General features: G+C 38.6%; 1 protein-coding gene across 3 annotated transcripts; it reads left to right on the forward strand.

The window, feature by feature from the left end:
- Positions 1 to 8493: 8493 nt before the first annotated feature.
- LOC149845686 (serine/threonine-protein kinase VPS15-like) lies at positions 8494 to 23633 on the forward strand. Of its 3 annotated transcripts, XM_089995909.1 has the most exons (14): positions 8494 to 8677; positions 8841 to 8962; positions 12791 to 13065; positions 13265 to 13339; positions 13426 to 13548; positions 13632 to 13677; positions 13758 to 13918; positions 18504 to 18583; positions 18899 to 19004; positions 19102 to 19278; positions 19372 to 22599; positions 22698 to 22936; positions 23034 to 23133; positions 23221 to 23633. In XM_089995909.1, exons 3-14 carry the CDS (start codon positions 12868 to 12870, stop codon positions 23395 to 23397), a joined length of 4710 nt encoding a protein of 1569 aa, XP_089852035.1. In that variant the 5' UTR covers positions 8494 to 8677; positions 8841 to 8962; positions 12791 to 12867; the 3' UTR covers positions 23398 to 23633. The 3 variants fall into 3 exon arrangements, with proteins under 3 accessions (XP_089852035.1, XP_089852036.1, XP_089852037.1); XM_089995910.1 differs by lacking the exon at positions 19102 to 19278 and having other exon boundaries at positions 8494 to 8962; XM_089995911.1 differs by lacking the exons at positions 8494 to 8677; positions 8841 to 8962; positions 12791 to 13065 and having other exon boundaries at positions 13645 to 13677.
- The last annotated feature ends 1922 nt before the right edge of the window (positions 23634 to 25555 follow it).

Consider the following 25555-nt stretch of genomic DNA (forward strand, 5'->3'; position numbering starts at 1 on the left):
TTTTACCTTGTGTTGTCATGTTTCCACCGTTTATGCGCACACACTCACATTTTTCTTTGGTTTGGCTGAGGTTCTCGACTTCATCGTCGTGAGAGCCCCCTTTGTGATCATTGCAAAATTTTTTCTCTCGGTTCTTTCTTTTTCTTCTCTTTTCCTTTCTAGCCTCTATTTTCTATTTGAAGGGGGATAAAAGATACAAAAGAAGAGAAAAGAGAAAAGAAGAGAAGAGAGAAACTCTTTTGCAAAGGTCTCACTTGACCTTAATTTTGAAAATGTTTTGAGCCGATTAAGAGGGAATTCAAAAGTAAATTTGTAAAAGGAGAAACGATTGTTTGAATTGGGTGCTCCCTTGATGTTGCTTTGTATGAGCCTAGGCTGCTATACACAAATTGGCATCATATATGAGACTCACTATTTGAAGTATGCATAAGAACTCAGAAAAACAAATAAAATAAGGTAAGAAAGGGGGAAATAACGATTTTAAACAAGGTTAAAACAAGTATAAATGCAATGGAAAATAGGAGATTAAATATAAATCAAAAACCAGAATCGGCATGGGACGTCGATAATGCAAATAAAAGTTATCTGTAATGGATAGTTAAACTAAGAATATGAAATCAGCGTAGGAAGAGGAATAGAAGAAAGTGAAAACAAACTATCAAAATGAAATAAAAAAATAGAATATAAACAGGGAATCAAAGGAAAAGGGGGAATTGAACTGAAATAAAGCGTATATAAAAATGCAATACTCAGGTAGATCGATGATGCCATTACGAGACATCATCGAATACCAACATATAAGGCAGTGATGTGTTGAATCAAGAAACACATTTATTAGGATGCAAATAAGACAAAAAATATTTATGAAATCAAGAAAAATAAATAAATAAATAAAAGTATAGACATTCAAGCATATGTAAATTGCAGGAACACAATAATGAATCGAAAGGGGACAAATTTGTTGGAATTAATTATTCCTTTAATGTAGCAACAAGTAGACTGATACTGTCATACACAGATCGATTCTACAATTGTGCTTAATTTTAAATAAAACGATAGAAATTCATGAAAGGAAACAGAGGGGAAGAAAAGAGCAGCGAGAGAGGATCTTATCGTAATTCTTCTGCCGGGATGGTCAGTTTCTGTAGATGAAGTGGGCTTTGCTGCAGGAATGGTTTTCCTTCAGGGATGCCAAGAAGAAGAAGAAGAAAGGGGATCAGAAGGAAGAAGAACATGATGAGGTGAATCGCGGATGGGAAGAGAAGCAGAAGAAGCGTCAAAGTGGAGGGGTGAAGGCGATGCCTGTATCGACTCTCCTGCGCCTTGTTAAATAGGAGAAGGCCGTTAGAAATATTTCAGAATGGGTCCTTTGGTTTTAAAGAATTTTAAAAGGGGGGTCTCTTTAACAAAGTTTTCAAAAAGGTGGGTTTAAACTACGAGAATGTTTTCAAAAAGAGGTTTTTAGGCTATTTTTTCGTATTTTCTTTTTCTATTTTTATTTTTGTGTTCTTTTCTTTGCATTTTCGAATTTTTTATGTTTTTGAAATAAAAACTTTAAAAACTATGAGAAAAATAAAAAATTGTAAACTATTTTTGCAAAATTTTAAAAATATTTACAAAGAAGGGTTTTTTGAGAATTCGGAATTATCCTTTAGAATTTTCTTCAAAAAACGGGTTTGGATCCAAGGTTTTGAGAAAATATTTGAGTTTTGGACCTTGAATCGAGAAATATAGAATAGTGGATCCAAATGGATACCGGATGGGGTGTATGAGTCTTTCAATGATTATTTTTGGTATTTTTGCAATTTTTATTTGAAAATTGGATAACGAGGCTCAAAATTGGATTCTGATATTGGATCCGAATCCGAAATTGAGTCAGATACAGTGAATAGATTTGGATTTTAGTGAATTCAAGAAATAACTGGAATTTAGATTGAAAATGACTCAATTTACTCAAAAAATGGGGGTCAAGGGCACAAAGGAGATTTTTTACAAAATTTTGAACAATTTGGGGTGTTCACACCCTCCCGACATTCTCTTTCCTCGTTTCCTTTCTCTTTTTGCATGTTTAGTGGCAGCTCAGGGTTCTGCTCTGTTATGGCAGCGAACCTGGGGCTGCCATGGTGATGTTCGGGTGACCGACTCTAGCCCAACAGCCTTACTCAGTCGGGCCAGCCCCTTTGGGTTCAGGTGCTGTTGGCATGGGCTAGTCCAGGCCAAGCCATGTTGAACCCTCCTCTCCCCTTGTCATTTCCTTCTTCTTTTTCTTTGTCTCGCCGGGGATGCCCTGCTCTGTGTCAGCAGAGGACCCTAGCCATGGCCCCCTTGCTGTTGGTCAGGCCTATCAAGGCTGCTGGACGGTGTCCAGTAGGCATGACCCCAGGCTGACTGTAACCAAGTCACCTCTCTCCCTCCCTTTTTGCCTATTGTCGAGCTATAGTAGGGCCTTCAGCCTGGGGCTGCAGTAGCTTTCCAGTTTTTGGCCTGACACGGTCTGGACCAAGTCTGGTTCAGACCTGTCAGGAGGTCACCTTGGATCGAGCAGGGTCTCAAACGGGGTCACCACCTCTTGCAGCCACATCGTGCGGCTGGCGTCTGGGTGCCTGCTGCAACCGGGCTGCCATAGGGGTGTCGACGTCCTAGTGCAGGTCGTGGGTCTGCATCATTTTTTTCGGTCGTGGCAGGGCCACACCAGGTATGGACACCCCGGTCCAGACCTTGCTCATGGTTTGAGCAATTCCAACACAGGTTTGGATCAGTCAGTCTAGACCTGGGTTATTCGTTGTTGCTACGACCTACACCCAGTTTGGGTTAGGTCGTGGCTGTCGCGCATTGACCCTAAAGGGGCAGTGTGTTGGCCGTTTTGCTGGACCTTTGTTAGTACCCTGTTGTCGCACCATGACAACAGGGAGGTGGTCAATGAGCTGCAAGTTGCTTCTCATTTCGAGCTCCCCACCCACAGTTGGTCACAACCCTCATTTTGTTGTAGCTGTGGGTGGTGTGGCACTCTCACTGCAACCTTGTAGGCTGCAGCTACCCATGTCATGGTTGTGACATGTGGTCCCTCGCATCAACCTGGCTTGGGTGTCGTTGAAGCGTGATCTCCAATGTTTGAATCTTTGCAAAAGAAAAGTGTACAAATGTAATTCTCGCAAGCATGTTTCACAGGTTATCGCACATCACTTGCACATCATAACTCGTGCATGAGAATCCTTCATTAAATTGTGTATGAATGATGGCACGATGCATTGCGATTATGTGAATCGACTTTTGGGCTTAAGGGCACCTAATGTGATGCATAATGGCATGTGATGTGGAACATGAAATGTAAATGCTTATATTATTGTAACTTGTGAAAATGCATATTTATTTACGTATCGTTAGTTTTTGACCAATGACACTTCACACTCATATATATTTTCATGAATGCAATTATAAATTATATGTGACATACGTAGGTACTATGAATTTAAATATTTTTATGTGTGTAAAGATAATGGAAACATGTTGTATATCATTGCACTCACACTTTGGTACACCATGTCACTAGACTCAACTATTGCTTACTTATCATCAAGTATCGTAGTTTTTTGTTGTGCGCTATTCATGTTTGTCTAATGTGTTACACGTGGATAATACACAGATGCATGTCGCACACTACACACTTGATGTGTCCCGACAAAAGTTTGGGGATGAACACCACGTTAGGGCATTGACATATTTTTCAATTGATATTGTTGAACTCTATATGAGTTGCGTTGGGCGATTGTCCCACATTCGTGAGTGAGCTTACGTGTCGTAATACCCTTAAAACATAAAATGGTGTTATGTCGCCTTCACTGGCAAAAGGCTTCTCTTGACTTTGTTGTATTAGAGCACGTGAATGGGTGGGCTAGATCTTTGTACGTTGTTCATGTTGCCCTGTGGAGAATACAATGCCAAATGGGCCTAAGTACCTCAGAATGAAGGAATGTTGCTATAAGTCTCACTGCTCGGTCACCCATTTTACAAAATGATTTGACTTGAAGAATGTAGATTAAAATTTGTTACCTATGCGAGTTTCCTTCGTGTACCCGAAGGAGTAAGCAAGAAAGAACATAAACATAAAACTATCACATACTGACTCTGACTTACCAGTTACACTTATTTCTTTATGTTAGAAATGTGTAGTTACATGTGCTTTTCTTTTTAGTACATAACTTGTTATACGTTTCTATAAATGCCTTACTTTGGTTAAATGTTTCTAACTGTCTCATCATGATGCACATAGCTTTGCATTGCTACTTTTGTCAGTTCTCGTACTTGTCGCACAATGCACATATGCTCACATGCACATATACTTTGGTTGCATGTTTCTAGCAGTTTCATCATGTTAGCTGTAGTTTTGTTACGTACTTTTAATTCATGCCATAACTTCTATCATGTTCATGATTTCCTGAAAATAGTATATTGTGAATGGTTTATCTCACCAACTCGCAAGAGTACTGACCCCGTTTTATGAGGATACAGGTGATTGACAGGTTGTGTGATGGGGCTCGATGTGCTGCGAAGATTGGATCCCACACTTCTAAAACTTCTCATGATTCTGACAGTTATTTGGGGGAATGTCCCATCTTTTGAGAGACATTTTGTAAAGAAATAAATTTTACATCTTTCTGTCTCATTTTGTAAACTAATGGCAATGTGTTGTTTCTACTTGTTGGTTCATCCTGTAACCCACTCAGAATTTCCAACTATTTTCCCATATGGTTTTTCGCTTTACGCAATATTTTAAAAAAAATTACTCTAAAATTTCATGGATTTTCCAAGTTGAGATTTTAGGGCGTTACACTTCTAGCATGAATGGTATTGCTGAGAGACAAAATATGACCTTAAAGGATGTGGTAAAGAGTATAATTTATCATTCGACTTTACCTGAATTCCTCTAGAGAGAGGCACTAAAGACTGCAACTTATGTATTAAAGATAATACCAACTAAAACAGTAACCAAAACCCCATATGAAATGTTAACAAACAAAAGACCTAGTATGAAGTATTTTTATATTTGGAGATGTCCATCTGAGGCAAAGCCATATAGGTCACATGGAAAAAAACTGGACTCAAGAACAATTAGTTGTTATTTTGTTGGATATTCTGAAAGATCTAGGAGTTATAAATTTTATGACCTTGTGAATAATTCCTTTTTTGAGATAGAAAATGCTTGGTTCTTTGAGGATGCTGAATTTAGGAGAGGTGATAAGGTAAAAAACATTATTTTTGAAGAAAAATATGTTTTTCTTCCTACAGTTGTTGTTGACAATGATCATATTGTAATTTTTGATATTGTTCAAACAAATTCAGAACAAGGCAATGTTCAAGATCTCTCTATCCAAAATCAAGTTTTTACTCCTGGAGTACAAATTCAACAATCTCAAGAAACACCTGAAGAAATACCTCAAGTAACTTAAGAACAAATGCCATTGAGAAAATTTACTAGAGAGAGGAGAATGACAATTCCAGATGATTATATTGTTTTTCTCTAAGAACATGAGGGTAATACTGGCTTAAAGGAATATTATTCAATCAACTTTCATTAAGCTATACAGAGTTCCAACTCTCAAAAGTGGATAGATGTCATGCATGGAGAGTTTAAATTCATAAAAGACAATGATATATGGGATCTTTTTCCATTATCTGAAAGTGTAAATCTCATTAGTTGCAAATGAACATTTAAAACCAAGAAGAATTCAAAAGGTGATATGGAAAGATATAAGGCACATATTGTTATAAAAGGGTTTACTCAAAGGAAAAACATTGACTATATAGAGACTTTTTTTTTTCAGTTTCTATGAAAGACTCTTTCAGAATAATGATGACACTTATATCTCATTTTGATTTGGAGCTATATCAGATGGGTGTAAAGACTGCATTCCTTAATGGTGACATTGATGAGATAAAATATATAGTGCAACCAGAATATTTTGTCTCAAGCGGTGCAAATAAAATATTTTGCAAATTAAAGAAATTCATCTATAGAATTAAGCAGACTTCCAATCAATGGTATCATAAGTGTTATCAAATTGTCCTCTCATTTGATTTTGAGATGAATATGGTTGATGAGTGTATATACCATAATTTCAGTTGAGGTAAATTCATTTTCTTGGTTTTATATGTCGATGGCATACTACTTGTTAATAATGATATAAGCTTATTGCATGAAACTAAGAAATTTGAAATAAAAAATCTTAGTGATACCTCTTTTGTATTAAAAATTCAAATATATCGACATCATTCTCGAGGTATTCTTAGATTATTGCAAAAGGGCTATATCAAAAGGATTCTTGATAGATTTAGCATGAATGATTATAAACCGGGTGACACCCCTGTTGCTAAAGGAGACAAGTTTAGTCTCGCTTAGTGCCTCAAACGCCAATTTGAAGTTAAGAATATGAAAAAGATTTTCTATGCATTTGTTGTAGAGAGTCTTATGTATGCACAAGTGTGTACACGTCCGGATATAGCATACATTATTGGGATGTTAGACAGACATCTCATAACCCAAGTATATATCATTAGAAAACAACCAAATGGGTTATACGGTACTTGCAGAGAACAAATGATTACATGCTCGTCGAATCAGTTAGAGATCGTTGGGTATTCTGAATTTGACTTTGCTGGATGCCAAGACAGTCACAGATCCATGTCAGGTTATGTTTATCTGTTGGTCGGAGGATCTATCTCTTTGAGAAGTGTTAAGCAGACACTCATTGCATTTTCCACTATGGCGGCAACGTTCATAGCCTATTATGAGGCATCCAATCATGAAATATGGTTACACAAATTTATCACTAGGCTATGGATTTTAGATAACATTGAAAGACCATTAAAGTTATTTTGTGACAATAATGCAGCAGTATTGTATTGCAACAACAACATGAGCTCGTCAAAGTCAAAACATATAAACATTAAGTTCCTTTTTGTTAAAGAAAGAGTGTAGAATGGTCAGATATCTATTGAACATATTGGCAACACAAACTCTATGATTACAGGTCCACTTACCAAAAGTTTACCACCCAAGGTCTTTCACGAGCATACTGCTTGAATGGGTGTTATATCATTTAATGATATGTTGCTTTAGTAAAAATTTGTATTCGGATGTTCTAAGATAAAATAAAGTTTTATTTTATTACTTCAGTATAAGGCTCATGTTTCAGTTTCATTTTATATTCATTTATTGTGATCTCACTAAAGAATAAAGTAGGACCAATTGGAAATAGACATGTTCAGATCACATTACATGTAATTTTCATGCTTTACATTCATACTTGGTCTATGTCGTTGGTTATGTCAATATACGTGATCATTGATGAGTGTAATTATGATGATTGTAATGAAGATCGCTTTGGTTCTATGTTGACATGATCGATGAATCAGATTTTTGGAGATGTCATCTGGTAAGACGGTGTTTTTGAGCTCATAAAGATATTGTATAATGCATAATTGTATGATAACATATGTGGCCCAAGTGAAAGATTATTAGATATTTCATATGGGCTTACATATATAATTGATCACACATTATAAATTGTCTAAGGTGAAAGCCCATATAAAGTGATCTTATACGATTGAGCCATATGACATCTTATAAACTATGATTATAATAATAGTTAAATACCTCATGTGCCTTCATATGTCAATTTTTGATTTTTATGATAAGCTAAATTGAAAAGAAGACTATAGGATAGTTACAATGAGGTTATGGTCCTCAAAACCATATATTGTGGTTGTTCTCTTTTACCTTCCCATCAAGAAAGAAAATTGTTCCTCTCTCGTTAGGTTTAGTGAAGAAGGAAATACCACCTATTGAGGTTTTGAAAAATCTAACTTATCAAGATCTACCGATGCAACAATAAATTCGGGTACACTTTCACATTGTGTTTTATTTGTTTATTTTTGATCTTTTCAATGATTTAACATGAACAAATTTAGAAATCAAGAAATATGATTTTACTAATCAAGAATCCAACATCTGACTCAAATTTTTTAAGAAATATTGTGGCAATATCTACCACCGGTCATTGGTTTATTTATGAATGGTCAAATTTATGGAAATTGTCAATTAACAAGAAAATCTAGACAGCAGCCAGCCCATAGGTTGCATTTGACACCTGGACACGGCTGTCCACGAGAACGTGTTGTTCTGGACCGTAGAGTCCAAGACACCCCTTTGGTGCAATATAGCGTTACAAACGCAACCCATTAAGGCGGGACTTCCACAATGGCAGTGGACCGGGAAAAAGCGGGGGCCCGCCCCGCCTCACCCCGTTTGGACCGGGGATGGAGGGCATTGAGGCGGGGATGAAGGTTAAAATTCATCCCTGTGCGGGGATGGACCAACACTTTCCCCCGCCCCGCCCCGTCCCGCCTCGCCCCGCCCCATATTACTAAAAGACCCTGAATAAATCCGAGCCGTCGCATCTTTCCCTTCCCCATCTGCATTCTCGCCGTCGCCTCTTTCCCTGAATTTCGCGCTGGAGCCGGGCCGTCGCCGACCACCGTTGGCCGACGCCATCTCTCCCTCCTTCCTTCCTTCTTCCCTCACTCCATCTCTGTCTCCGCGCTGTGCCGCTGCCGTGAGCTTCGTCTAGGGTTTGCACTGGAGCTTGTGGAGCATTGCCCACATCAAAGATTGCTCTTGGTTTGATTTTATAGTTTAGGTTTCGGTTTGGTTTATCTTGTAGAAAGACAGAGTTCAGAATGTTGCAATATTGAATCATTAACACCTTTTCGTTTTTCTACGATATCTTATGTTTACCAGGCAATATTGATCTTTGGTTAAGATTTTTCTTTCTTTGTTGCAGATACATAGTATTGAATATTTTCCCCTGAAGCGACAATGAGTGGTCGTTCATCTCGAATAATATATGTTGAAAATCTGCCAGGTGATATCCGAGAGTGGGAAATTGAAGATCTTTTCCACAAGGTTCTCTTTATTCACTTGTATTTCTTTTACTGATTGACAAGTTGAATACATTTTTGCTTTGATTTCCTGTCCACTGATAAATTAGTGCAATTAGTGCTTATTTGTATTGTTTGAAATGGATTATGCATTGTTTTCTGCTGATATTTGGTTTCTTCCATCGCATATGACGTTCCATTGAGAAGATTACGAATAATATTTGGTTTCATTTTCAAGAAAACGGGGGACGGGGGACTGGGGACGGTGATTAGTATTTTGAAACGGGGCGGGGTTGGAGGTCCAAAGTCTCCCCCGCCACGGGGGTGGACCGGGGATGAAGGTTAAATTTTAGAGACGGGGTGGGGGTGGAGACCTTGTCCCCCGCCCGCCCTACTGCCACTTCCATATTTGATGTCGGATACAGGGCTCACTAGTGGAGCCCTACATCAAGTTATTGCCTAGTGGAGCCTTACATCAAGTTTTTGCCTATAAACTTTTTTTTTTATAGGTAAACTGGGGTTAGGCAGACCCATACCACTGGGGTTTGAACCTGCAACTACCCACAACAAGGAGACGTGCACTGACAGCTCCTACCAACCACAGGGAGCCCCGTTGGTATAAAGTTTTGAATTTGCTTAAATGACATATAAACAAAGCCTCACCTTCCCGGGTGACAGACACCTCCATCCTACCGCCATCCAAACCCGTTCCCAATAACATAGAGTCATGTGATACTTTAATAAAAGTAGGTCCTTTTTTTTTCTCAGTCAATGAACAATGAATGAAGGTAACAAAGATTCCAGATCATCGAAACATGTGGGCTAGTGTGATCAAAGGAAATTCAGGAAAGATGAAACGGAAGGAATCATAAACACACAACTTTTCAAGTGCCTTCATCAAACCCATGGTAAAACCTGTGGTGGGTAGTTTACGACAATGGTAAATGTTCAGTAATACCGATTTTCAAGTGAATAGTTCTCAATCGGCTAAAAAATAATTAAAAATATTTTGTATCAGTCAGAATGTGACACGTGTTAAAACTATTAACATAATATTAAAAAATTTTAATTTTAAGCATTTTTTTTGTATTTTATTAAAAAATAGCCGATTCAGGTTAGTATCTTATCGATTTTCTGCCGATACGATTACAGTCCAATTCAGGCTTGCATCGGTTTTTAAACTAATCTAGGCTGTTAAAAATTGTAAGTTTTGGTTTTTTCACACACCTTAACCCTGTTTATGCGGACCAAAACACAATAAAAGGGCACACACTTCTTTTTATATGAGGCAAGCATCTTTTACTAACATGTTATTTCATAAAAACAGTACATATCTCTTACCTATTTAGCATGAACCAAGCTTAATCAAATTAACCAATCTTAATCACACAAATGTTTTAAGCTGTCTGCACGACGACCATAGGTATGGCAGTTTGAGCCAGTGTGACCAGGTCTTCGTGCCAGTGGGACCAGGTCTTCGCACGGGAGTGGTGTGCCACCAGGTCTTCGTGCGGGAGCGGTTTCTTAGGGTTATAAATTAAAAAAAAAAATCAAACTCAAATGTTTGTTTGAGCTCGTTTAAAACACATGAGCCCTTGCTCAAGCTTGCCTCGTTCACTTATTTGGATCACTTTGAGCCTGTGCCAAGCGTAATCAAATTAATCAATCTTAATCAAGCTCAAACAAAGTCATTTAAAGGACATCGAGCCCGAGCTCATGCTCAGCTCATTTACTTATTCGAACAACTTTGAGCGGAGTTCATGTCAAGCCCGAGCTAAGTCTAGCTCGTTGTGCAGCCCTAGCTTGGGGATGCTTCCCTCAGGATTCGAAATGCCGGATCATGAGAAAAACCAACTCTCCACGCATGAGGCATCCATTCGGTTCCTCTTCCCCTTCTGCGTCATCACCTCTCTTCCTCATGAATCCTTAGCGTCCATCCCAGCAGGCAGGAGGTAGCAGTCTAACTCCCAAAATCTATAAAAAAAAGCAAGAGGGAATCCAATTCTTTTGTTCCGATCTTCTTTCTCAGAGACAATCTACCGTGTGTTTCTTCATAATTTAAGGTAAATTTTTCTTGGTTCTCATTCGAAACTAGAATTTTTGGTTCCTACTGGTTGGTTTTGTTCTTCAGCTTTTTTTTCCATTTGCAACTTTTTGGTGATGCCCTCTTCTTCTTAGCAAATTGTTATTGGATTTGGTGTTTTAGTGCATTTGGCAGATGTTTGGATAGACCCATTTAGGATACTGAAATTATTCTGGATTTTTCTTTTCTGGTGTTTGTGTTGGTAACATTGGGTGAATAGAGTTAGGGATAGGATCACTTTGAAAATCCTGAAAAAGGTAATTCCTACTAATAGTTAGAAGAACACGAACTGAGCACAAGCTCCTTTCTCACCTGACTCTGTGCAGACACCCTCCCTCTTCCCTGCTTCTGAATTGTGCTGATGGATTTCATAAAATTTGGCCCAAATTGGCGAGTTCTAGTCGATAGATTGAGCTATTCATGATACGTGGAGTTACCACAAAGCACCAGTCAGGGCTATTTCGTTATTAGGGAGAGAAACTATTCGTTCGGACAATTACTTCATAATGTGATTAAAAGTAATACTGTATGGCATGCTGCCGTCATCGATGAATGGACTGAAATTTGTTGAGAGTTGTTTCTTTGAATGTTGCCATTTATCTTTGTGGGACTTATGAGGAAGGGAAGTTGCATGCCAACTGTTTGATGGAATGGCCAAAAAAAGATGGAATTGACTCCAAACAGAATGGTTCAACAGATTGGGTAGGCCGAAACCTTATTCAAATTTGGTAGAATCTTTCTCTAACTAAAATAATTTGTGGTTTTAAGGATCTCTTGTGTTGCAATATGGTTTCGCTGGGATCTTTAGTTAGAAGGTACCTTTTGCAAATTCTGTACTTGAATGGCTTGATGCATAGTGTAGTTTATTGGAAATCTAGGAAGAAACCAACCAAACATAATTACAACCTGGATTTTTTTCAAGATTTTGAGGTGCACCCAAAACACTACAGTTTCATGCAACAACAACAACAACAACAACGCCTTCATCCCAAAACAATTGGGGTCGGCGATATGAACCAAAAAAGAAAATCATTCTGGGTCTTCCACATGAATCCTTCTCCAATCATTTCTATCCAATGCCATGTCCTCAGTGAGGTTCAAAGCATTCATATCCTTTCCTATCATCTCCATCCAAGTCTTCTTAGGCCTACCCCGACCTCTTTTAACTAATATATTTTCCCATTTCTCCATCCTTCTAACTGGAGCATCATTAGGCCTTCGCCGAATATGTCCAAACCACCGTAAACGTTTCTCTCTAAAACACTACAGTTTCATAATAAAAAAAAAAAGAAAGCTCTAAAAAACTATACAAATTGCAAAACTAGGAATTTAAATATCTTGTGTTTAATCCAAACACCCCCTGTGTATTCGCTTTGAACTCTGTTCAAGAGAGTTCTAGAATGTCTTTTTCTTTTATTATGATAGTGTAAGTGACTATTGCTTTTTTGTTTTGTCATGTTTCTTAAGGACTGTGTATTGATTATGAAAGAGCAGATTCACCTGTGAACTTGATTTTGATGTTTTTTTTTACTTTGACATTTAAGTTAATTTTGTGGAAGGTTGTAAACAGCTTTTATTAATGTTATTCCTATCAATCTTAAGAAATGTGGGTTGGATGATGATGTGTAACAACTTAGAATGTTCTAGTTTTACTTCAGCTTCAAGGGGCTGGGTTGATGCAATGCTTTAGCTTAAATATTCCATGTCCACCATTTCTGTATAGTTCTTGTATCTGTATGTGAATGCTAAATGATGCTTAGCATGTGGCAGATTAGATGTAGGGAAGCAACGAGAAGGGGATAAATCCAACTCCCCAATTCTGGAAGCTAGATATAGAGGGAAGTGTGATGGGGAACAAGATTGCTAGAACAACCCAGGTATCAGCATCAGAGTATTACCTTCACGATTTCCCCTCTTCCTACAATCTTGTTTTGAAGGAGGTTTTGGGGGGAGGGAGGTTCTTCAAATCCATTCAATGCAAGCATGATGAGGGTTTAGTCCTTGTTAAAGTCTATTTTAAACGTGGCGATTTCATCGATCTCAAGGTTCTATCTTTTCCTTTGGTTCTTTTCTCTTTTTTTCTCCTTTCTCATTCTAACTAAAATTGTATTTACTTTTTCCAATATGCTATATTGCCATTCTTCAATATTAGTTGTACTTTGAGACTGATTCACAAAACCTATCATAAAATCCAATTTTCCTTGGAAGAGTATATGACATCAGATTCCCAAGTAACAATTGCAGGATTACGAAAGAAGGTTGTTTGAGATTAGGGAGATTCTTCGTAATATCGAACATTCTCATGTTTGGCCTTTTCAAGTAAGAGAATCTGCACATGCTTTTACGGGAGGAATGAGCTATGTGTTGTTCAATAACGAATTCTTCAACTCTTTATTTCCTTTTAGGGCTGGCTTGAGACGGATAAAGCGGCATATCTTCTCCGGCAATACTTTTTCTGCAACCTCCATGATCGGTTGAGCACCCGGCCATTTCTCAGCTTGATTGAGAAGAAATGGATTGCTTTTCAGGTAGGTGATGCTGGGGTTTTTTCCTTCTTTTTTTTAGAACTTGTGATGAATGGTATACCCATGTGGAATGACTGTATGTGCAGCTTCTTTATGCAGTGAAGCAATGTCATGAAAATGGTGTTTGTCATGGTGAGCTTCTTATAACAATTATTGCTTTATCAAGTATTTGAATGTTAAATACCTAACCTTTCCCTTGGTTATGTTTTTAGGTGACATTAAGTGTGAGAATGTTTTGGTGACATCTTGGAATTGGGTTTACCTTGTGGATTTTGCTTCATTTAAGCCGACATATGTACCTGATGATGATCCGTCAGACTTCTCATTTTTTTTCGATACTGGTGGAAGAAGGCGCTGTTACTTAGCACCAGAGGTTTTCATTTTGAAACTTTCAAATTTTAGCTTTTCCTTATGTCCTAACATTGAAGGATTAGTTGTCATCTGGTTTGTATCGGTCCTTTTGAAATCATACTATTTTAAGCCATTAAGCAACAGATTCAAATTTTGAAAAAGAAAAGACCATTAATCATTTGTGAGTTGTTTGTTAATGATATTTATATTCACATAATTACATTGTGTGTGTGTGTATGAGCATGCACATGTATGTTATATATGGGTACAACATGGCAGTTTTTTGAGAAGGTGCAGCTATAAAGCATGCCACAGTGCAGAGGCAAGAAAATGCTATCTGTTGGAATGCAAGTAGATTTACACTTAAACTTGCCTCATAATTCATTTCATTGGGCATCATATCTACTTGTCTCTTTTAATCTCTTTGTAATTTTGCTTCTATATGCTTGGCAAAAGCTTCCTCCTACCTTGCATGAGGAAAATAGAACCAAAGAAAAACGGAAAGAAGCCTAAACTGAGCAGCTTTTTTGAAGCTTAAGTATTATAATGCCCATGTGACAGGTTAATTGAGTGAACTAGCGATAAGTGTATCCTGGAAATTGGTTCAGCTACTTACAAAACTAGGCATAACTAGAGTGGCCTCCTCTTAATCAGAAGTGGAAATGGATTAATCTCATCATCTTTGTGAGAAATTAGTGGGGAAGTGACTACCCGTATTCTTACATACAAGAACATAATTAACCATCATCATGCTGCTGTGCGGAGTTTCATTGGTCGGTGATGACCATACACGATAACTGCCATGTATTATGGCGGTACCTTAAAGGGTCTCATTTGATGTGATAACCCTGGCAATTTCAACACTAAGTGCTGGCTGCAACTAGAACGATCACGATGATGGAAAGAATGAGAATGGAACAACTAATCCCAAACTTGTAGGGAACTTGAGAAACTTGTGTTATTATATGATCTAAAGCAGAGTTACCAGTCGAGGAAGCGGGAGCGGGAGCGGGAAGCGATACGGGAAGCGGGAGCGGGAAGCGAGGCACTTTAAAAAATTTAGGAAGCAGGGAAGCGTGGGACTACTTAGAAGAAAATTCCGAACCGTCTCGGAAGCGACCTAGGAAGTGAACCGGAAGCGACCTAGGAAGCGAACCGGAAGCGAGGGGGAAGCGGAAAAAAAATGAAAAAATGGGGAAGTGCGCTTCCCATAAAAGGGAAGCACGCTTCCTAAAAAAGGGAGACGCTTCCCCCTCATGCTTCGGAAGCGCGACGTTTCGTGCTTCGGGGAAGCGCGCTTCCCCTTTTACCTAGGCGCTTCCGGTAACTCTGATCTAAAGTATGCAACTTGATTCTTGACCATGGGTTGAAGTTGTTCCTTGAATTTATGAGCAAAAATGGGATCCTAAACTGCTTCCTGGTTTAATCATGATAAACTAGAAATGAATGAATCTGGGATAAATTCTATTATGCCTTTTCACCAGTAGCCCAATTGTTGCTGAAGTACCTCAAACCTAGTATAAAACATTATCTTATATTGAACACTTACAACCATATAATCTGACTTGCACATTGATTGAGGATGGACTTGTCAAAAACTAATAGACATCTATTCTTATGAACTATGAAGTTTGTCCATGTGCAAACTTTTTGGAACTGCCATGCCATTGGAACATAGGCATGATGGCGTAATGAAGTAAGCGGGAGTACATGAAGAAGAGCCACAAAGGGCATACAATATCACAAACACAATGTGCAGAAGCACAAGTCCACTATGGGACAATACAAAGAGCCAACAAAAGCTAAAGAGAGCACAAAATCTAAAAATAATCTCTTTATTGAACAAATGCTTAAGCACCAAGCTTTGAAGAATAGGGGGGGGGGGAGCACACCCTTATATATACAACTTAAAGAGAGTAGAGGGGGACCATTGGGAGCTCCCAATAGAGTCGTTGGGAGCTCCCAATAGGAGGACCATAATATGTCTATGTTTTCTTTCGGCTAGCCCATTTTGTTGAGAAGTCCTTGGACAAGATTTTTTGTAACAAATCCCATTTTGTTTTAAATAATTTTAAAATTCATTGGAAAGATATTTACCACCCGAGTCCGATCTAAGGATGAAAATATTGCTTTGAAATTGGTTTTTAATAATCACATGAAATTCTTTAAAGTAAGAAAATACATCAGATTTGAGACTAAAGAAGTAAATCTACACATACCTAGTGAAATCATCAATAAATATAACATAGTATGAGTATCCTCCTTTTTATATGACCTAAGAAGATCCCCAAACATCTGAGTGCACTAATTCAAAAGGCCTTTTAGAGACAAATGTTCTATTTGAAAATTGAATAGCTTTCACTTTTTCAAAAATACAATCCTTGCAAATTAAATCTTTTTCATTACAAAAATTTTTCCTAAAAGGGAAAAAATACATCTTTGAATAGCTTGGATGTCCAAGTCTTTTATGCCAAGTTTCAATATCTTTATCTTGGACATAATTACAAAATGATTTTGAGGGGAGATTTAAAGAATCCATGAAGTAGAGATTTCCTCTCCTCTGACCTTGCCCAATCCGCTTCCCGGACCGAAGATCCTGAACGAAGCAACCCTTAGATTAGAAGGAGATTTCACACCCATGATCAGATATTTGAGAAGCTGAAAAAATAATAATTTTAATTTTGGAACTCTAATTTTTGGAACAAATTTTTTTTTGAGAAATCTAAAGTTCCAATACTTTTAATTTGTAAGGATGTTCTATCAGCGGTTGAAACATATGACGTTTTTGAATTAGTGCATAAGTCGGATAAACAATTTTCATATGGAGTCATATGAAAAGAAGCTCCTGAGTCAAGAATTCAAAAATACATAACCAGAGGAGAGGATGATGTTATCGCGGCCTTCGAAGTTGATGGAGATTTAAGTACTTGTTAGAGTGCTTTCGATAGTTGAATAAGTGAAAAGTGTCTCTTTCTCTTCCAATGGATTCTTCTTTTTTTGGTGTAGTTTCTTCAACAGAAGCTATCTTGTTCTTGGAGGTATCATTGAGTTTGAGACAATTAGGCCTTATGTGTCCCGGTTCATAGCAATGATGACAAATAGCTTTACTATAGCCACTATTATAGTTATTTTGCCCCCCAAGGTGTGGAGGCTTATAAGATTTTACATGGTTGCCCGGTTTAGAGACGGTCAACACTTCGATGTTTAGATCTACGGAGAAGGGAGGATCTAATTTGCTCAAATTCGGGCTTAAGCCAATGTAAAAATTAGAAAAAGTGTTCTTTTTTCATTTGTTCTTTTCTTAGCTCCACATCTTTACTAGCACGCACTTGGGTTCAAGAAGAATCAATTCATCCCATAGTGGGCCAAGAGAACTAAAATAATTACGAACACTCATTTTATCTTGTTTGATGGTTCGTATTTTTCGTAAACGAAAAATTGTCTTGCAAGGTCTTTTTTGGTATATATATCCTTCATAAAAAACCAAGTTTCATTGGCTTTACGAAATTTGGCAATGTTGACACATATCTTGAGCTCAACATTGTTCATAAACCATGCAAAAATCTTGGCATGGTTACTTTCCCAATCATCTACCTTAGTTTGATGATCTTAAATAGCTTTCATACGTGATCACCTTCTAAGGCTTTCTCTTGATCTTCTTCTCTCTTGGTGAGTTTAAGTTGTGGCTCTGGGATGGTGCCCTTCACCTATCCCTAAATTTTTTTTTGAGGTTATTTTTCATTGCGGATGCCCACACAATGTAGTTGGATCTATTGAGCTTAAAGGATAGATCATTCTTTTTGTTCATGCTTCGTCTTCAATGATAAGAGAGAGGGAGAAAGAGAATAAAGTGAAAGAAAATGTCCATTTGAGTCACCATGAGCACCACGAACACTTGATGATGATTTCATACGGTCACCAACACTTAGCGACCATTTTTCACAAGACCAAGAGCACTATGACTTTGATACCACATAATGAAGTAAGTGAAAGTACAAGAACAAGAGCCACGAAGGTCATACAATAGCACAAACACAATGTGCACAAGCACAATTCAACTACGGGACAATACAAAGAGCCAACAATGGCTAAAAAGAGTACAAAATATAAAAATAATCTCTTTATTGAACAAATGCTTAAGCACCAAGCAATGAAGAATAGGGGGAACACACCCCTATATATACAACTTAAGGAGAGTAGAGGGGGACCAACCATTGGCATTTTACAAAAAGATAATAAAAAACAAAAAAGAAAAAAAGAAAAAAAGAAAAAAAGAAAAAAAGAAAAAAAGAAAGAAAGAAACTGTTTGTTACAGTTTTATTACATATTATGAAAAGACAAAAATACCCCTATAGGGCATTTACTTATATAACTAAATATATGTATATATAGATATATACGTACGTGTATACACATATTTTAACAGATGGCAGTACCTTGTATAATTTATTTTGCCATTTTATGGAGTACGTTTACTATTTTTGTTTGCAGAAATTGCTATGGATGCTGTTCAGTGTGTTATTTCAGCCATTTTACAAATATGTCTCAGATAAACTGATCATGCAAGATAATCAGAACAGGTCTGACTGGTAGTTCCCTCTATGCAGAGGTTTTTTGAGCATGGAGCTGAGATTCAAGTTTCACCGGATGCACCTTTGAAGCCATCTATGGACATCTTCTCTCTAGGGTACTAGTTCTGATCTCTATGTTAGGTCCGGTAGTTCCCTCTATATCCCACCTTGTTCGATGTTTGCACCATGTTTCTCAATTTGCTAGATCTTGCTAAGTTTGTCAACTTGTTTACAATAAAACTTGGCTTATCACAGATGGATGCATTATTTTTTTCATATCTTTATGAAGCCAACAGTGGATGCACAGGGAAAGATCCTTATGTAATTGTCTTTTGATGTTATGACAGCAGGAACCTTGATGAAATTAAACTTCCATTAACCACCTAATTCTTGCCATAGTTTCTCTCATAGTTGGCTCTTTCTTGTTTCAGGTGTGTTATTGCAGAGCTTTTTCTTGAGGGTCAGCCACTCTTTGAGTTATCCCAGTTGCTTGCTTACCGTAGAGGTCAATATGATCCAGGACCATACTTGGAGAAGGTTAGTTCTACACAATCTATCTTGGTGTCGTATGGAATTCTCTCACCTTATTGCTCTGTATCATATGTGGGTGAGACTCTATGACCTGTAAATGTAGGTAACAGACACTGGAATACGTAGGATGATTCTTCATATGATTCAGTTGGATCCAGAGTCGCGACTGTCTGCTGAATGCTATTTGCAAAACTATTCATCTATTGTGTTTCCAAGCTATTTCTCGCCTCTTCTACATAATTTTTTTTCCTACTTGGTCCCACTTGATTCAGACACTAGGGTAAGGGCTGTTTTACTGGCATTCATTTGTGTTTGTCAGTGATGAGATAGATCAACTGTATTAAGCCATTTTGTATCCTTTTTTTCTTAATAGGTTGCAATGACAGAGAGGGCTTTCCCTGAGATACATAAGCAAATGACCAACTTTTCTAGTGGGAATGATATTCCTCTATCCTGCAGGAGTCCAAGCTCTACCATATCCATGGAATCTTTTTCACAGACCAGAAGTGGGGACCAGAACACTATAACACTGAAGGACCATTATGTGAAAAATGGGGAGCTTGAGAAAGGTAAGGTTGGTGATTCTCATTGTCAGCTGGTCAATACCATCAGTGTTCTTCTTAAGGACATCGAACACAGTTCTCAATCTTATAACAAGGTTGCACTTGATAAGGTGCCTCCCTGTGCATCTTGTAGTTCTAATGAGAAAAGGAACTCAATCATTATTCAAAATGCTGCAAAGGATAACCTGCAATCCTCAAGTGAGCTCTACCAAACGATTGATGAGGGGATTAAGAGAATCACATCCCTAAATTTGAAAAAGATAGCTAAAAGTGATTTAGCTACATTGCTTGCTGGGTGCAACAGTGAGTCCAATACTTTTGGTATCTTTCCCTTGGGCAGTCCTCAGCATCATTTAAGCTGTGAGGGTATGGTGCTGATTGCTTCATTGCTTTGTTCATGCATTCGGAGTGTAAAATTGCCACAGTTGAGGAGGACATCCATATTGCTGTTGAAGTATTCATTGTTGTACATTGATGATGAGGATCGCTTGCAACATGTGCTGCCTTACATTATAGCAATGCTGTCAGATGCAGCAGCAATTGTACGCTGTGCTGCTTTGCAAACTTTGTGTGACATCTTGCCTCTTGTTCAGGAGTTTCCTCCTAGTGATGCAAAGATTTTTCCAGAGTATATCCTTCCAATGCTCTCCATGCTGCCAGATGATCCTGAGGAAAGTGTGCGAATTTCTTATGCTAGCAACATTTCCAAGATTGCTCTCACGGCTTACAGGTTCCTCATTCGCTCAGAATGCTTGAGAGCAGCTGGAGTCCTGGATTCACCGAACTCTTCCCAGAACTCATCAACTTGTAATCGTACAAGTGAAGCTTTTAAACAGCTGCAGGGCCCAAGTAGTGATGTCCAGCTTGTTCAATTGAGAAAATCCATTGGTGAAGTTATTCAGGAACTGGTTATGGGGGCAAAGCAAACACCAAATATCAGGAGAGCACTTTTGCATGACATTGGCAACCTATGTTGTTTCTTTGGTAAGAGGCAGAGCAATGATTTCCTGCTGCCAATCCTCCCAGCTTTCCTAAATGACAGAGATGATCAGCTACGAGCAGTTTTCTATGAGCAGATTGTCTTCGTGTGCTTTTTTGTTGGCAAAAGAAGTGTAGAGGAGTACCTTCTGCCATATATTGAGCAGGCTTTGAGTGATAGCTTTGAGGCTGTCATAGTTAATGCATTAGAATGCTTGACACTTCTCTGTAGAAATAGATTCCTGAGGAAAAGGATTCTTCTTGATATGATAGAGCGAGCTTCACCTCTATTGTGCTATCCCAGTGAATGGGTCAGGAGGTCAGCTGTTGCCTTCATTTCCGGTAGTTGTGCAAGTTTGGATGAAGTAGATTCTTATGTTTATCTCTCTCCAGTTTTGCTTCCTTTCTTCTGCAATGAGCCAGCTTCATTAGCTTCTGAAAAATCATTTTATGCATGCCTCAAGCCGCCTGTCTCTAGACAAGTATTCTACCAAGTTGTAGAAAATACCAGGACTTCAGACATGCTGGAGAGACAGCGTAAGATATGGTATAACTCATCTTCTTACTCAAAAAATTCTGATTCAGACATTCTGAGCAAGAGACTTGAGGGATTTGAAGACCCAAGAAGCTCCATGAGGAGCTGGCTTAGCAAACCATTAGAGCTGCAGGGGAGCAAATCTGGGTACACTGCAGTACGACGAACCCGCCCGGATGTTGAGGCTAGTGCTAGATCGATAATAGTGGAAACTGTCATGCCCAATGCTTCAAGTAGTCTAGATGTAAGGGATGTTGCAACCTCAGAGAAGTTGCAATTCTCAGGTCTTAGTCTTCCACATGTTAGTGCTGGTAATAGTTTCATTTGCGATGGACCGACAGAAGGCATTCCTTTGTATTCATTTTGTGTTGATAAGCATCCCCCAGACGGGGCATCTGCTGGAGGTTCTGAGATTTTATCTCAATGGGGTTCTTTTGGAATAGGTTCATCATCCATCATGCCTTGGATGGACTCAATGAATAGATCATTTACTTTAGCAAGTTCTCTTGCACCAAAGGTTGTAGCTGGTTCCTTTGGTATTAACAGTGCCAATAAACAAGTTTTTAAGGTAGTACCAGATGCAGAAGGTCGTGAAAAAGATGAAATAGTGAACCTATCTGGAAGGATGAAAGACATTAGCATATCTGGAACATTGAAATGCGATTCACCACCTATTGTCTTGGGGGATGTTTTATCTCCAATCTCAGATATGGCTGGGTTGCCATATTTTGCTAGAGCTTCATCAGTTACCGACACTGGATGGAGACCTCGTGGTGTCCTGATGGCGCATCTTCAGGAGCATCATTCTGCCGTTAATGATATTGCCGTATCAAATGACCATAGCTTTTTTATCAGTGCATCAGATGATTCCAGTGTGAAGGTTTGGGATACCAGAAAATTGGAAAAGGATATTTCATTCCGGTCAAGATTGACTTATTCTTTGGATGGTAGTCGAGCATTATGTGCTACTATGCTCCACGGTGGACCACAAGTTGCTGTGGGAGCAAGCAATGGAACTATTCATGTATTCACTGTCGATCATGTGTCAAAAGGTTCTGGCAGTATTGAGAGGTACTTGGGCATTGCTGATATCAAGAAAAAAATGACTGATGAAGGTGCTGTTCTGAACCTGTCAAATTATTCCATGGATGGTGGTCCTGGTCCACTCATTCTATTTAGCACTCGAGGTTGTGGGATCCATCTGTGGGATATGAGGGCAGATATCAATTCATGGAATCTGAAAGCTACTCCCGAAGAGGGATATGTGTCATCTCTTGTAACTGATACTTGTGGAAATTGGTTTGTATCGGGGTCCTCTCGTGGTGTACTTACTCTCTGGGATCTAAGGTTCCTTCTGCCTGTCAATTCATGGCAGTTTCCTGCGGTTTGCCCTGTTGAGAAAATGTGCCTTCTTATTCCCCCTTCCACTGTGCCTTTGTCAGCCACATCAAGGCCATTGGTTTATGTTGCTGCAGGCTGTAATGAGGTGTCCTTGTGGAATGCAGAGAATGGAAGTTGCCACCAGGTGCTTACATTTACATGATCATCTAGTTGTTTCTGTGAGCCGTTCAACTAATATAGGAATCTGTAATTTTGTGTGTTATTTCTATACTAATTTTGTAGGTATTCCGATTAGCAAATAGTGGTGATGGTTCTGAGATTCCTTGGGCTTTGGCCAGACCAACAAGCAAGTCTAATCTTAAATTTGACACAAAGCGGAATTTTAATCAAAAGTACCGAGTTGAAGAGCTGAATGAACCTCCACCACGCCGTCCTGGTATTCGTTCTTTACTTCCTTTAATGGGGGGTGATTTGTTGACTGGTGGAACTGATCTCAAGATACGGCTCTGGGATCATTGCAGGTTTGTTTCTCTGGCAATCACTTCCTGCTTTTTTGTTCTCAAACTTTGTTTTCCTGAAATGATTGCCTTAATTGTCTATCCTTCATTCATGTTGCAGTCCGGATCGTAGCTATTGTGTCTGTGGTCCCTCAACAAATTCCACAGCCAAAGATGAATATTATGGTACAAGGTCTTGTTTTGATGTGCAAGTCGTGCAGGTAAGTGAAATCTCAGGAATTTGAGCATTTTCGAAAATATTCCTACTAGAATATCAATTCTTTTCGTCTCGTCCTCATGCCTAGCAGGAAACAAACAAGCTAAAAGTGGCACCAAAGCTGGTGTCGAAAACTCTGCTTGCTGCTGCTGCTACAGATTCTGCAGGTTGCCACCATGATTCCGTACTGTCTCTGGCATCTGTCAAGTTGAACCAGAGACTGCTAATATCAAGCAGCAGAGATGGTGCAATCAAGGTGTGGAAGTAAAAAATGTAGGTGTACATATGCTACAAAGCTCTTATGTGTGCTCCAGTGCATATTCAAGTTTATCCATATAGCACTAGTATCATGCCACATAGGTGATTGTTCCTGGGATTAAATCATCCAGGTTTGTAAAGTCAATTGTTTATATGCAATTTATGATGTATTAATAAGGTTAGTATAAAGTGATTGTTCCATATTTTATGTATGTATCATGATAAGTTTGAAAAAAATGGCATTAGGCATATTCCTTGTTGTCTTTGTCATAACCATAAACTCTTTTTCCTTATTTTTTCACCAAACTTGTGTTGGCATGGCTATACTCTAGAAATACCTGCTATTACTGATTCAGTAGCAATGCAACATAATGCTTGCTTATGAGGGAGAATTTTTCCAAAATGGTTGTGGCAAAATCATATTGGTACTGATTGGGTGAAGATATTAGTGCAAATGGAGCAACACTAAGGTATTTACAGCAGGTTTTGACAGTTTAGTAAGAGACGGCTTTTGCATATGGAATTTTGCGGAGATCTCTATGATTAGTGTGTACTCCTCATTATGGATATGATCTTCTGGCATTTTTGGGGGGAAGCTCCTAACAGAGTCTGTCTTGCTAATTAATGTAGTAACTGTAGTTTTCATCATGGGAATTTTAATGGTCTAGGTGTGTTTCTGAAAGGTTCCTTGTCATTGAAAAAAAGACATCACATTATATGCAGTGTTGCTGCATGGTGGGCATTCAACCTGCATGACAGCCACCCTTCTTGGCATTTCTAAAGATGGGTGTGGTGTCCATCTCGAGAAATGTTGAGATGGATGATCATCAGCAGTGGAGCTGCATGCTAAGCATGCAACACCGCTGCATAAAAAATAACCTCTTAAAAGAACAGGTGTAGTAATGGCTTGCATTTCTTGTGATGCATGTATAGGTAGACTCCTGATTTTGCAGAAATGGCAGCACCTTCCTGGTGCTTGATTCTTAGATTCTATTCATTGCTGAAGACAATGTTTTGCCTCCTACTCTTGAATAAAGTTTGGGCCTTGTGTGGGCAGGGAGGCTCAAACCCAGTTAACTTGGGCCCAACCCATTTCAGATGTTTGGTAATCCTTCTACAAATCCACATCAGATCCAAAACCTGTATGGCGAGGTCTTGTTGAATCATCTTTTTCATCATAAAGAAATTTGTATGAAGGTCAGAATCAAGTTCTAACTTTTTTTGTCGTTTTTGCATATGGGTAATGGCTGTCACTGGCAATGCATATGATACACCTCTCGCCTTATCATAAAACTAAAAAGATTGGATTTAGATCTATCCATACCCACTTTATGACATGGATACTGTAATTTCTCGAAACATGGTCCGAACTGGTTACTTAATTGCTTAGGGGACATTTGAGAACCCCAAATCCGATCTAAGGTGGCACCAATGTTATCAGTATCGGTGCTTATCGATACTCATCGTATTGGCAGAATTTTGATACGCTGCAGGTTCGATTAGGTTAATTTTTAATAAATGTAAAAAATACCAAAAAACATTTTTAAATATCTTTTTAAATTATTTTAATGTTTTTAACACGTGTTGCGTTATGATTGACGCGTAATAATTTTTTATTATTTTTGGGCCGATACAAACTATTCAGCTGAGTATCGGTATGGGCAGATACAGCTGAATCAGCAGCCCAATGATTCAGGGCCGATACTGACGATATTGGGTGGCACGAAGCATGATAGTGGGCATGAGCCCATGCCAGGATCCAAGGCTACTCAAACGCAGGATCTCAAATCCTCAATCCGAGATCCCTTATATAAATGAGACAATATTCTGAATCTGAGAATCAATGTGGGAAGTCAGTCCTTAGATTTTTGAATCTCAAATCCGAGGTTCTCTCTCAGATTTGATATCTGAATTTGCGATCCCTCATATGAGAACCAAGGCTGGTAAAGGAGCCTAATGAGCCGAGCTTGGGCTTTTTGGGTTCAGCTTGCAAGGGGTGAACCTCTACTGATTCTCGGCACATGAGCCAAACTCATATATGTTTTATGAACTGCTTGTGGCTTGGCTCATCAAGCTCATGTTACGAGTTCGGATGAACCAAACTCACTAGCAACTTGTCTCGTTTCTCAGACCTACAAATGAGGGAGAGAGCCTGAATTTAGGGATTC

This window comes from Nuphar pumila, chromosome 2, assembly GCF_984573655.1.
Source record: "Nuphar pumila chromosome 2, dmNupPumi1.hap1.1, whole genome shotgun sequence".
Taxonomy (NCBI): domain Eukaryota; kingdom Viridiplantae; phylum Streptophyta; class Magnoliopsida; order Nymphaeales; family Nymphaeaceae; genus Nuphar; species Nuphar pumila.

Bases quoted from the DNA above. Each gene is read 5' to 3' on its own strand.
- LOC149845686 (XM_089995909.1), top strand. From the start codon at position 12,868: ATGGGGAACAAGATTGCTAGAACAACCCAGGTATCAGCATCAGAGTAT. The intron at 22,937-23,033 runs GTTTGTTTCTCT...TTCATGTTGCAG, and splicing joins CGGCTCTGGGATCATTGCAG to TCCGGATCGTAGCTATTGTG. The intron at 23,134-23,220 runs GTAAGTGAAATC...CATGCCTAGCAG, and splicing joins TTGATGTGCAAGTCGTGCAG to GAAACAAACAAGCTAAAAGT.